The following is a 14,159-nucleotide window of genomic DNA, read 5'->3' as shown; positions in this document are numbered from 1 at the left end:
GCACAGAACGCGCTTCCACCACTTAAATCCCACACAAATCCCCGCCTTCCCAGCTAAGCTTTCACAGTAACGGAGCTCGGCGCGCTCATCAACACCCCGCGGAATCCCGGTTCGGCCCGCTTTCTCGCGTGCGCCTGTTTCTACCCTAATCCAATTATTAGAAATTTATAAACCCCCGTCCCGAAACCGCTTTAGGCCCAATTACCGGACCCAATATCCCGCCGCGGTTTTGCAAGATTTATTTGTTGTTTCCCGGTTCAAAGCGCGCGCGCTCAAAGAGTTGGAGGACGAATCTTTCTCATCTCTCTGGAAGCTTCATGCACTGATAATCATCACACTTGGCGCCGTGCCGTGTGTGGGGTTTCGGGAAAACCTGAACGCCGTCGGGTTGTAATCCAATCCAGAAGTGAACAGCGAAGCGAACTTTTGGTGGATGAAGTTCGAGGGGAAGCGATATCGCGTGGCCAATCCGTTTGGCTCTTTTGGGGTAGTTACGGTCCAGACGGTGTGATGCCAGACGGTAGATGCAAGGTTTCGATGTTTTGGGGGATGTGGGGTTGAGTGGAGATGACGGTAGAACTCTGGATTGAGTTCCGTTTGTGGATTGGACTTTGATATAGATGAATCTTCTTGGTATGAGATCCTTCATATAAAATAGAAGATTTTACTGAGGGTACTAGCAATGTAATACCTTGATGATGCTTCTTGGAATGTGATCCTTCTTATGAAATTAATAGGTTTCACTGTAGATACTTGGAAATGTAGTACTTCAATGATCATCCAGGTACATGATCCTTCATATAAAATTAAAACATCTTTCATATACGAAGATTCAAGAAATCTAATACTTAAATGTAAGTCGTGGTATTCAAATGGACCTTCAAATACGAACAGAAGATTCTAGGAATCTTAAACTATAATGATGCTTCTTGGTATTTGGTCTCTCAAATACGATTACAAGAATTGACTGAATATACTAGGAATGTAATACTCCAATGATCTTTCTTGTTACTTAGTCCTTCGTATGGGATAAGAAGATCCGCTCGACCCCACAGTTCCCAGCAAATACAACTGCTTCAGTTGCAATTGACCAGCTAACCGCAGGCAATCGTCCTACCAAGAGGTAGTCCTCGCCGCTATCAGATCAAATGTCCTATCCGAATTCCGGTGTCCTTTCGAACAGGTCGGTCCTCCTCCGTCGTGCTCCAGATTCATTTCCAGTAATTAGGTGTCATATCCGGACACGAGACCGCCGGGTCATCGGAAAATTACTTCCGACGACGAGTTTACTTTGGGGCAAACAGCCCGTGGATGATGCAATTGCGCAGGGCATTGGCCTACGACACCCGGAGGGTAATTAAAATTTATGACTTTCCGATTCTAGGGGTGCGGTTTGTTGCCACACGACTTTCGAGTGTTGTCAACGGTGTTGTAGGGTTGGCCCCAGATAGTGACGCGTCTTTTGAAGTGACTACATGCTTTAAATAGAACTGTTTTAGTTTATGATTATTGCTGAAGATCTACAGTACTAAGTCGTATCGAGTTCGATTCTTCAACAAATTACAGATTTGGGAGGTCCAGTCTCTGACCATCCGTCACCAGCTTAATATGTGCATACTAAACGACAATTCCCTGCGATGCATGTCTAGATACACAAAGTTTATACTTTTCAATTACGACCACTTCGTCAATCAAGATTTTCTCCAGCCAACAACCATTGCATACATAATCCGACTCACAATTCCACCACCATTTGATAATTGAATTCGAAATTCTCGTCCTGCTCAGCTCAGAAGAGAGGCTTATCAACGGGCGATGTTGTGGCTCGATGAATACCAAAATCTGGCCAAATAATCGCCCCAGCAATTATGTCATCCCACGAAGTTTGTATCGCCGGACGATGATCGATTTTGCAATTGGTTGATCGAATAGCGAGAATACTGTGAGTCATTTCGCCGAAAGGACGTTCCGTCGAGTAGGGCATTTCTTCGAATAGAGTTTTATCCTTCATTGGACCGACATCAACTGTGAAGACCTTTTCGTCGAAATGTTGTTCTATTGAGTTGGTCGTTTCGCCGAATGGTCATTTCAACGAATTAATTTGTTATTTCAACAAAGGTTTTCGTTGCCTAGGTCTTTTCGCCGAATCAATTACATCGGCAAAAAGATCCATTTGGCTAAAATGATATTTTCGACGAAATGGCCTAGCAAATAGGTCGAAAATAGGCACATAAACCCCATCCAAAAACCCGCGTGGTCGACCGCGTTTAACGGTGATTTTGGTCAGCAGTTCTGTTGCTGTTGTTGTTGGCCCCCCGATTGGCAGTGAAGTCACGCAGCGTCGATTCGTCGTTGATTCGTCGCAGGCCTCTGGTCATTCTCTCTGGCTCGCAATGTACGCATTGCGCGATTTTCATAAACAGAGTTTTTATTCCACGTTGTCGTCGTCAGCTTGGGCAGTCAAACCGAAAAAAAACGGCAACACAAAGTTGGACGACATGTTTGTCACTCTGCATTATTACGATGTGGTACCAGCGAGGAAGTTATGTTGGGGATGGACTGGAAACAAACTACACGAGAGGTCACGCGATATGTCAAAGGAATGCCACACGTAGATACCGTTAAATTAAGTTGTGCACTGAAGACGCGCGGATTAACCACACGGTCTGCGTATTGAGGGGGGTTTTATGGGGCTGGACGGAGGTTTCAGGGTTAGCTTGGACAACTTCATTAGTGCAGCTGATGTCGAAATTTTCGGTGGATTGTGCCACGGAAGTTTCAAGTTTTTGTTGCGTTTTGAAGAAAAAAAACATGTTTCATTATAGTAAAACTCCGGAATCCAGTCAACTGGTTTTTTATGTTTACTTATTGTTGGTTTTCAAAATCAATTTTCGATTTTTTTTAATTTTGTGAAAATTTGTCAATTGATTCCTTTTGTCTTAATAAATCATTTCGCAACATTGATTTTTTTTCAATACGAATTTAGGGTTTGTTCAAATCAAAAAGCTACACAGCAAAAAAATTATTCTGTTGCGTGTAAAAAGCCTGGGTGTAAAATAGATTTTGCATTATTTTATGAAATTTCATGTAATATTACATATTTCTGAAATATGTAGCCATTTTGAAAAGTTGGTGTTGATTTATAAATAATTGAAAATATTGTTTTCGAAAAGATCGGAAAATTTCACGAATGTTTCATATTTTAACATTGTAAATCGAACCATTAGTTGCTAAGATATCGACGTTAGAAAATGGTGGGTTGTTTTGGTGAGACTTGGAAAACATCAATTTTCATGTTTTTAAACCTTTGCATGGCAATATCTCAGCAACTAAGGGTCGTATCAACAAAGTTCAAAAAAGCAAAATATAGAGAATTTTCTCAGCTTTTCAAAAATATTTTTAAAGTGGGCAAACATGTGCACTTATTTAAAAAAAACTGCGACTATTTTCAAAAATGTTACCTAAAAATTGCTATAACTTGTAAACGGTAAGTGCACCAAAATTTCACTAAAGTACTTTTTGATTGCAAATTTGGTATTACATCGAAAAATGAAGTTGACATTTTTATGAGACCAATATTTCGATTTTTTGAAAATATCAGTATTGATTTAAAAAATCATAACTCGGTCAAAGATTTTTTGCACAACCTGGAAATTTCTGATTTCTGATTTGATGTCCCCTAAAACACATAACAAAATATTGTTTTTTTTTTTTTGCAAAACAAGTTTTAGAGACAAAAAGTAAAATTAAAAATCACCAACAAAAATTTTACCGTGTATCATGTTTTTTCTTTGCTAACCTTATCCATACCTACAACTTTGCCCAAGACACCAAATCAATCAAAAAAATCCTTCAAAAGATACAGATTTTTGAATTTTCATACATCATTTTTGTATGGACAGCCTCTCATGCTCATGCTCATATATCATGTTTTAAGGACAGCTTCCAAATCTGTATGGAAAATTATATGGACAAACCAATCATGCAAAATGTCTCTTCTAGGCATACCGAAAGCACCAAAAAAGTTTCAGCCGGATTAAAAAATACAAAAATTAATACAAAAAAAACGATTTCGTAGAGAATTGCACATCTGGGAATGGGTACCTCTTTTTTGTGTAATTTTACTGCTAAAAATATGTTAATTCAAAACTATTCTAGTGTTTCGGCGCTTTTTCAGTTTAAATTGAGGTTATATTACACCATAGAGAGTAATTTTTGATTAAGTAAAATGTTTAAATTTTACACCATAGCTCATGTATTTAAAAAAAAGTCCACCCTCGTGTACTTTGATAACAGTCAGGAAAATTCGAAAAATAATATTAGCCTTTATTTAACTTTTAAAAATAATTTAAAAAAAACGTCACAGACTTTGATAGCTTTTGATAAAAACTTTTTTTTTATGATGAGGCAATGTTAAAAGCTAATTACTACATATTTTACACAAAATTTTTATTTTTTGAAAATACTCAAAATTACACAGAATCATGGTAATATTACATCTGGGAAAGGATACATCTTTTATGTCAGAAAAAAGGTGTAATTTTACTACTGGAAATATGTAATTTTACCACTTTTCTGGTGTAATGTCACTTTTTCAGTCTAAATTGAGGTAAAATTACATCATAAAAGAGGTAATATTCAACCTTCCAAAATTACAGCTTCCAAATTTACATTATTTTTACTGTGTAGTCTGCAATATGAGTTCAACCCTATGTGAAATTTTGTATTGATTTTTGAGGTAGTACAATTTTTAGTAGTTAATACTATTTTTTACATTTTTATTTCTTGAAAATAGTCGAAATTTATTTTTTTGCAATGTGGCGGTTTTAGGGAAAGAAAATTTTAGATTTCACCTGCTGTGTTTTTTTAAAATACTAGAAATTTCATAATTTGCAACATGAGTTTCAATCGATTTTCCACAAATTTTTCAGCAATTTATAGATTTCCATTGAATTACAATTTTTATTTTGGGTGGGAAAACAACTGTTTTTACAATTTGTAGTGTGAAATACATTTTTTTTACAAATTACCGTATTTTTTGGAAATACTCGAAATTTTAAATTTGCAAAATGGGTTTTGAATGAAAATAAATTTTGTATAGATTCCACTGTTTTGAAATTTTAGTGTAAAATACTTAAATTTTCACACAATACCGTATATTTCAAAAAAAAAACCAACGTGATGTTTTGTGTAGATTTCCACAGCATTAAATTTTTTTGTGAAAAAACCACAAAGTACTGTATTTTTTTGGAAAAAAGAAACTCACCTATTCATTATGTGCAATCAATCGGCATCAAATGATTAAAAAATATGAAAAGATTTTCCATGTTTTGCAATTTTATGTGTGAAAATCTTCACTCTTCTGATATTACTGAATTAAAAAAAAATCACTATTTATTACATAGGTTTCATACAAGGACACGAAATTTCAACATATTTTAAATTCTCAAATCCAATAAATCATCGAATTTCTTGAAAATACTGACATTTTTTAAAATACCGCATTTTTACATAAATTTTAGCATCCAGAAAATAATAATTCGAGATTACTTTTTCTAAACAACCAATGCGCCATGGGTTTCCTATGCACATAGGATCTTTTGAAAAAAGAGAAAATCTTTACCAAATTTCGCGTCGTTAAATTAATATCCATAATGAAAATTATGAAAATTTGAGTTTTAAAAAGTACGATAATTTCTGGAAATTTTAGTATTTAATGTTAACAGTAATTTACAAAAACTCTGAGAAAAAGTAAAAACCATTCCTGGATATTTATGGCACATTTTGAAGTGCCTTAGAAGACCTATCAAATGTATCAATGAATTTCATCAAGTTTTACCAAAATATGACCAATTTTAATAAATTTATTGACCAATTTTGATAGGATTTCACAACTGCGAGTTGCCTTAGGACCAAAGAGAGAGTTTTCCGGATACCATAAACCCCAAAAACAATAGCAAAATAGCACTCACCAAAAGTGGGTCTCGGCGGCTCGCCCTCCGCTCCTTCCTCCCCCCGCTGCAGCGACCACAGCGTCCTCAGCCACCGGTTCAGCTCCTCCTCGCTGTCAAACACAATGCTAAAGCAATCGTCGCGCGTGTACAGCGCGATCACGTGCTTCTTCGGGTCGTGCCCCTTGTTGATGTTGAAGCAGTTGCGCAGAATGATGCTGCGCTTCGCATGCACCGAGCTGTTCTTCACCCACGACTGCTTGAACTTCTTCTCACTGTCAAAGTACTCGAGCCGGGCGCTCTTGTTCGGCAGATCGTCGTACACCACAAAGTATTTTTTCTTGTTCGTCTTGAGCTTCCGGTGGTACCCGTGCAGCACCACGTTCAACTCGGCCGGAATGCCACCGGTGGAACCGGTTCCACCCGGAGCAACGCCAGCTCCGCCGTTCGACGACATGCTGCGGGCAAACGGAAGCAACCTCTTGGCGCTGCTAACGCCGGAAGCGAGCGCACTCTGGTGCTGCTGGTTCTGGCTTTGGTTCGGCGTACCCGGATTGTTGTTGTTGTTGATGGCGTTGCAGTTGTTGTTGTTGCTGGAACTTGACGAGGTCGCTGGTGAGGTGATGATAAGGTTGTTGTTGTTGCTGTTTGCGTTGCTAGTGAGTGTGGACATCGCGGCGGCAATTTTCCGCCACGGTGGCCCATGAGAACTGTTTGAATGTGACCGAGATGGCGGCGGCTTTTCCGAAGACGACGTCTTGATGGTCTGCAAAAGTAGAAGAGAGAGGAAAAGTACTTGATTACTCATTTGCCACACACAAACAGTCTAATTTCATCATACGATAGCGTTTGAATAATACGAGAGTGTGTGTCATTGACCTGAAAACCAAAGAAACAGACGGCGTGAAAATGCGATTAGTGGGTGTGAGGAGCAAAAGTATCATCATCGTATAAATAACGCAAAAAAGTAATTGAATCATACCGCGCACCATTACTAAGGAGAGCAACAGCTTAAGTCGCGCCAGACTACACGAAATTCTGCACGGTCGCACGGGCGTACTACAATGATGGGCCGTGGTGGACTGTGAGGTCTGGGTCTGGTCAGGGAGATTCACATGCACATATTTATGCTCTAGACAGTGCAGATTTGTAGGTCAACATTGTTTTGCGATTGTCTGAGAATGTTGAGGAATGAAAGGAATAGGACTTGTTTTGTCATTAACAATATTATTTTTTGTAAAATAAGCATTTTCAAATTTTGCTGGTCCAAATAACCTTCCAACAGTTTATCAAATCTAGAACCTTACGTTTCCTACCAGAGCAATTATCTACGAACTCGATATTTTTTATTTAATTTTATTTTTTGTATTTCTTTAATCCGGCTGAAACTTTTTTGGTGCCTTCGGTATGCCCAAAGAAGCCATTTTGCATCATTAGTTTGTCCATATAATTTTGCATACAAATTTGGCAGCTGTCCATAAAAAAATGATATATGAAAATTCAAAAATCTGTATCTTTTGAAGGAATTTTTTCACCGATTTGGTGTCTTCGGCAAAGTTGTATGTATGGATATGGACTACACTGTAAAAAATGATACACGCTAAAAAAATTTTTGGTGATTTATTATTTCACTTTTTGTCACTAAAACTTGATTTGCAAAAACAAAACACTTTTTTTTATATATGTTTTAGGGGACATAAAATGCCAACTTTTCAGAAATTTCCAGGTTGTGCAAAATTTGTTTGACCATGTAATGAATTTTTGAATCAATACTGATTTTTTTTCTTAAAGTCGAATTATTGGTCGCAAAAATTTGACAACTTCATTTTTCGATGTAAATTCGAATTTGCAATCAAAAAGTACTTCAGTGAAATTTTGATAAAGTGCACCGTTTTCAAGTTATAGCCATTTTTAGGTAACTTTTTTGAAAAAAGTCACAGTCATTAATTTTTTTTAACTAAGTGCCCATGTTTGCCCACCTTTGAAAAAAAAAATTTAAAAGCTGAGAAAATTCTCTAAATTTTGTTTTTTTTTACTTTGTTGATTCGACTTTAAGTTGCTAAGATATTGCCATGCATAGATTTAAAAACATGAAAATTGATGTTTTTTAAGTCTCACCCAAAAAATCCACAATTTTCTAATGTTGATATCTCAGCAACTAAAGGTCCGATTTTCAATGTTAAAACATGAAATATTCTTGAAATTTTACGATCTTTTCGAAAAAAAAATATTCTAAATTTTTTTTTTAAATCAAGACTAACATTTCAAAAGGGAGTAATATTGAATGTTTGGCCCTTTCGAAATGTAATGTTGATTTAAAAAAAAATCAAATATTTTTTTCGAAAAGGTCGGAAAATTTTACAAATGTTTTATATTTTAACTTTGAAAGTCGAACCATTAGTTGCTATGATATCGACAATAAGAATTGAAGGGTTGTTTGGTTGAGATTTAAACTTAAATTTTGTTTGTTTTTTTTTTTTTTTGTATAAATGTTTCTTTTTCTTAAAGGTGATGACGCGGTTTCGGACCTGCCGTAACAAGGCGGAGCAATTTCTGGCCCTTGGGGAGCTGACGATCAAGCACATCTACAAAGGATAAAATACTGTGATTTATTTATAAGCTTTTTATCTTTCTTTCACCTTTACTTTGCAATTTTAGCAAGTTTTTTTTAAATTTTTCTTGCTCTTGATCCAAAATGGATTATGATGTAACACACAGTTGAAAGTAACTCCAAAACTCTGTTAAGTACCTCATCAGAACTTTTTGTATCTTGATTATTCTCCAATAAAACCGAATTGAATTGAATATTCTTGAAGCCGCTTTATCTCAGCAACTAGTGATCCAATCTTCGATGTCTCTTAGACAAATTTATAGCAAATTTTCTGAACATTGAAAAAAAAATATATTTTCAGGAATGAACAATCATGGACACTATTTTATAAAAAATAAAAAAAAACTGGAATTTATCGGACAAAATTTAACTTTGAATGGCTATATTTTGAAAACTGTGCATTTAATCAAAAAAAAAAAGTGAAGTACTTTTCGATTGCAAATTCAATTTTACATAAAAAAAAATGAGACCAAAAAAATTTAAGTACAAGATTTCAATTTTTCACCAAAATCGCTATTTAAAAAACATAACGCGTCGGCAAAAATTTAAGTCCATACTTCAGAATTAAAAATGCGGGGTTTTGTACCCTTAAACCTCTGAAAAATTTCAAAAATTCAAAAATACAGATTTTCAGAAATTGAATTTTGTATGTATGTATGTATGTATTTGAACCCCCGTCTTGGCAGGACTTGGCCATGACCACAGTATATTTCAACTGAGACGGTTCGGTTAGTAACCAACATATATCTAAAGAACCTTTGAAGCGAATACCTTTCTCTGGCTAACGATTTCTTCTGAAATTGTACAGACATAGATCGGTAATGCAGATGACTTGGGCCAGGCAATCCACGACTCCCTCGTCCAGTTCATGAGTATATGAGATGGCCCTGGGATGTTTTAAAATTTAGACGGTGTTAGTAGTTATATAATGGTTTGATATGTTATACCTTGTGACATTATTTCGCGACTACGGATAAATTCAGTTCTAGAGCATTAAACTCCATGATGACCGTTTGGTTAGCGTCCCAGACCATCAATCCAAAGGTGTGAGTTCGAATCCCACCTGATTCTTAAAGGTTTTTTGTTTATATTCAAAGTTCAATTCCTGATTCCAATTTCAAGGGAACCGACCGAGATTTGATCCCTGAACCTTCTGCTTTGCAGGCAGAAGCCGCAACCATTAAGCCATGGAGCCAGTTCAGATTTTCAGAAATTGAATTTTTGTGAAAAAAAATAAATAAAAAATCATCAATTTTATTTCCGAGTGCATATTTTTCTACTACTATTTTACCTGCAACTTTGCCGAAGACAGCTGCCAAAAATGTATGAAGATTTGTCTGGGTTGACCAATGACACGAAATGGCTTTTTTTTTTGTGATAGGGAAGGCCCCCACAAAGTATGAGCCGAATATACAAATGCAGAAAACAAAAATGACCAAAATCGGCAGATTTCGTAGAGAATTGCTCAATTTAAACATTTTCAGAGAAGACTTAACAAAAATGTAATGATTTTATCATTTCGGTCCAAATAACCTTCAACCCCTTAACTGACCATAATCCTTCCTTTTATCAAATCTAGAACCTTACGTTTCCCACCAGCGATTTAGAACCCTTTCAAAGCAAAAACGCCGCCGTGGCATGCAGTGGCGCAATACTGAAAATTACAAATTTACATGTCATGTTGCAGTGCAGTGCTTGTTAAAATCCCATCATTTCGCCCCTAACGTCGTCCGGCTCGAGAAAGTGAACGCCGCGCGCTATCGTGTATGTTGTAATAACATGTAAATCAAGTCGCCCCCGGCTGTAATGGTTGTGAAAAAGGGGTCCTGAAACCTCCCGGTCGTGACCGTCTTTTTGTCAGGTACTTTGCATTTTTTGTTTCACCACTTCACCGCGACGATTGTGACAATCGTTACCGGCACGCGACAGGATGGAATTTTCCGTAAGCTTTCGGGGAGTTGTTTCAATGTGGGTCATTTAATTTGAAGTCATCATTCGGCGAATCGACCTTTTCGGCGAAATGACCCCCTCGCAGCTGGATTTGTGTGGACAGCTGTCCACGACCGACTTCTTCGCCTTGGAAGAAGCCGTTGAAGAACGCGCCGGGCTGACCACCTGCATCCGGCGTATACGGAGTTCACCTCAGGTTAATTGAATGCGACTTTGCGCGTTGCGTTACGTGTGTGTTTGCTGAAGAAAACGGGAACACAAACAGACTTGGTGGTGGTGGTGGTGGGGGCCAGCGAACTTTGGGAAAAAAGGGACACCCCCCTGGATTGGCGGACTCCGTAATTGGTAGCTACACCGGGCTGACAGGCGGCTGCCGCAGCAGGTCGTGACACATACCGAAATCAACGGTGTGGAACCGCCGTGTGTGTAAGTGGTGGCGCAGTGTCGTTGTTTTTGTTGTTGATATCTGTTTTGAATTAGTGGAGGGTTTTATGCGTAAACAAAACGTAAGAATGGTGCGAAGTTGCTTTGCATTGAAGGGAAATTAGAAGGTTCAGTGGAGTAAGCAATTGGGATTGAAATTTTTATGATGTAACACTTTTGCGCATCATTTAACATTTGAATTGAAATGCAATTCGATGTAAATTTGCAACAAATTACAACAAAAAACTTTTCAAAAATAATTTAGACAAGGTAATGTATTAGTTAAGTAACTCTGTAAAGATTTTTCAATTGATTATTAAATAACACGGCGGTCTACACAGCAAACAAATTCGAATGTCTTAAATATAACATTTTTATCATGTAATTTTACATCTCTTTAGACTGAAAGTGCCATTACATTACAACGGAATTGTGGTAAGTTAACATATTTTTAGAAGGAAAATTAAACATTTTTTCTGACACCAAAGACGTACTCATTCCCAGATTTATCGCCATGATTTTTATAACTGTGAACAGCAAAAAATACATCTTTTGTAAAAAAAAACCTCTCTTTTGTTGGAATGTTACGATAGCCTCAACAAAAACAATTAGCCCTCTTCAGTTATTTTTTTTTTTGACATTTTTGTTTTTCCGTTGTTTAATAGGTCATTTAGAGCAACTTTACACAGGAAACAAAATCATGGTAAAAATACATCTGGGAATCTTTTATGTTAGAAAAATGTATAATTTTACTTCTGAAAATGTGTTTTTTTTTCACTTTTCTGGTGTAATGCCACTTTTTTCAGTCTAAGTTGAGGTAAAATTACATTAAAACTATAAAAAGAAAATTAAACCTCCTTGATTTTTATATTTTTTTACTGTGTTGTTCTACGAAAAACTCTTGTTTTATGGTGCTCTAAGTTCATTTCTATGCAACATTTTAAAACGATTTTTATTTGTAGTATGGAGCTTGTTTTACAACCATTTTTCCTATTCCGTGTTTTTTTCCCAAATGATTTTTTAATTTTTTGTTTGTTACTTTTTAGTTAAAAAAAGGTTTATTTATAAGAGTTTAAATTTGCGGTCTAATTTTACTTCAAATTATTTGAAAAAAAAAATGCAAAACGTAAATTTACACATAATTCGAGGCAATATTACCATGATTTTTTAAATTGTGTATCTTAAAGTTGTATTTGTTGTCTAATAAAAGAATGTTCTCAGAATATTACCTAGAATTGTGTGTAAATTTAATTCTTACGTGTGTAATTGCATTTGCTTACATAAATTGTATTCATTTTATTTGTTCCATGTAAATTGGTGGTTTATTACTTCAAATAATAGGTAAGATTAAACTATTATTTTTCGATTTTTGAAGATTAAACTTTTTCTCTGTGTTTTTTAAAAGGTTAAATATGATACGTTGAACAAAAATGGATGGATAAATAATGTCTCTTTTAGGATATATGTTTACCTTAATGTAATTGGAATAAAAAAAACAAATACATCAAACCTTTTATAAATTTACAGATTTTCAGAGGTACACTTCACAGTGGTCCAGATCGCAAAATTCAGTGGAAAATTGATTTTCTGAATAATGATGAAGTTTTAGAGCTTTGGAGTCTTGAGAAGAGTTGTTGCAAATGGAAAGAGGCAACTTTTTGTTTGGTTGAAACTTAGGGTGGTTCGCGATTAGGGTGATTTTGAAAATCTAACTTTTCAGGAATATTTTTGGGATTTTTTTGTCATCTAGAAAGTTGTTGAATTTGCCAATCCAAGCATAAACATTTTATCTCGCAACCTACGCCTCCTACGACCAAATTTAGAGAAAGGATTTTAGCAAACCTTCAAAAATCAGGTTTATTTATGTAGCAATTCAGGGTTAAGTTTTACAGAAAATTGAAGTTCGGGACACTTTCAGAGCTCTAAAAAACAGACATTTATTATTTTTTGACATGTCAATTTGGACTTAAGGGTAAAAGGTTACAGCCATTTTATGGTAAAAAAGAAGAAAAATTTAAACTTGAATATATCTAAACTTTTTTTTTGGATAAGGTCTAATAAACAAATGTAAACATTGAGTTTATCCCGCTTACTCCGATGGGATTTGACAAAAAGTGCAAAAATTATACGCTCAATGTTTACATTTGTTTGTAGGACCTTATAAAAAAAAAGTCGAGATATAGAAAAGGCGCAGGTCTACATTATTATTTATAAATAATAATAATGTACATTCATTCAGTAAAATATATTATTGTGTGTTCAATCACAATCGTTGACTTTTCACCCCAATTTTAACGATCTGGACCACTGTATACTGATTTGACGCCAGGTATCCGGTTATGGAACGAAAAAATCAAAGCCTGCTATCAGAATGGACTGACGAATTTATCAAAATTGAGGACAACTAGTGAGTCGACACACATTTTTTCTGACACAAACTCTGGCAACAATTTCCCATGTAATATTGCCATAATTTTATATCAAGTATTTGTTACCTAAAACAAGTAAAAGCATTAAACCCAAGTTTTTTTTTAAATAATCAGAGTTCTCTTTTCCAATGCTACGTAAAAATAAAAATTGGTTTTTGGTGAGTAAATTATGAAACAAATTCTGCTTTTCACCACCTACATTTAAGGTCACCTCAAGTAATAAAAATATACCTTAAAAAATTAGCCACAATTTCTCATCGGCTATACAAATTATGGCGAAACTATACTGTTATAAAATTCAAGCAAAATTTGCCTAAAACCATCAACAATCATATTTACCGACCCATATATTCCGAGACCCCACACACACACACATGCAACGCATTCGCATTGTTGTCGCAAAACTTTTCCACACTCTCGCGGAAACGGATACCGTCCGGACCGGCGAAACCCCGGCCAACTTTTCCCATATAAAATTACCACCATAAATGTTTTGCCTTCCTCCGCGCGCGCGTTGGTTTGATTTGCGACGAGCAAAACAAGCGCATCCGAGCCAAAACAACCCCCACCCGCTTTTCCTGCGCCCATCAACTGCACCCTAGTAGTCAGTAGTACTATCTATAGGTTGACACACCGAACCACCCAAAGTGCAGTGATTCACGTGAAAAGCGCGCGCGCTTTGGTGACGAAGAAGTGGCCCGACCCTTTTCCCGAACCTTCTTCAACATCACGAGTAGTCTCTTTCAGCTCGAGGAGGAGGAGGAGGAAAACACTCGCAACTGCTGCGGTTGAAAA

The 14,159-nt window shown here is 36.2% G+C and overlaps 1 protein-coding gene across 5 annotated transcripts in view; it reads right to left on the bottom strand.

The window, feature by feature from the left end:
• The window catches only part of LOC120414058 (insulin receptor substrate 1), a 303,617-nt gene that overhangs the window by 256,647 nt on the left and 32,811 nt on the right, over positions 1-14,159 (bottom strand). For all 5 annotated transcript variants that reach the window (XM_052708147.1, XM_052708148.1, XM_052708149.1 and 2 more), the window contains exon 3: positions 5,973-6,717. In XM_052708147.1, the coding sequence (XP_052564107.1) occupies positions 5,973-6,624 (652 nt within the window). In that variant the 5' untranslated portion in view covers positions 6,625-6,717. The remainder of the gene's footprint in view (positions 1-5,972; positions 6,718-14,159) is intronic.

The sequence above is a fragment of the Culex pipiens genome, chromosome 2 (assembly GCF_016801865.2).
Source record: "Culex pipiens pallens isolate TS chromosome 2, TS_CPP_V2, whole genome shotgun sequence".
Classification (NCBI taxonomy): Eukaryota; Metazoa; Arthropoda; class Insecta; order Diptera; family Culicidae; genus Culex; species Culex pipiens.
This window is presented reverse-complemented; position numbering and strand designations above follow the sequence as displayed.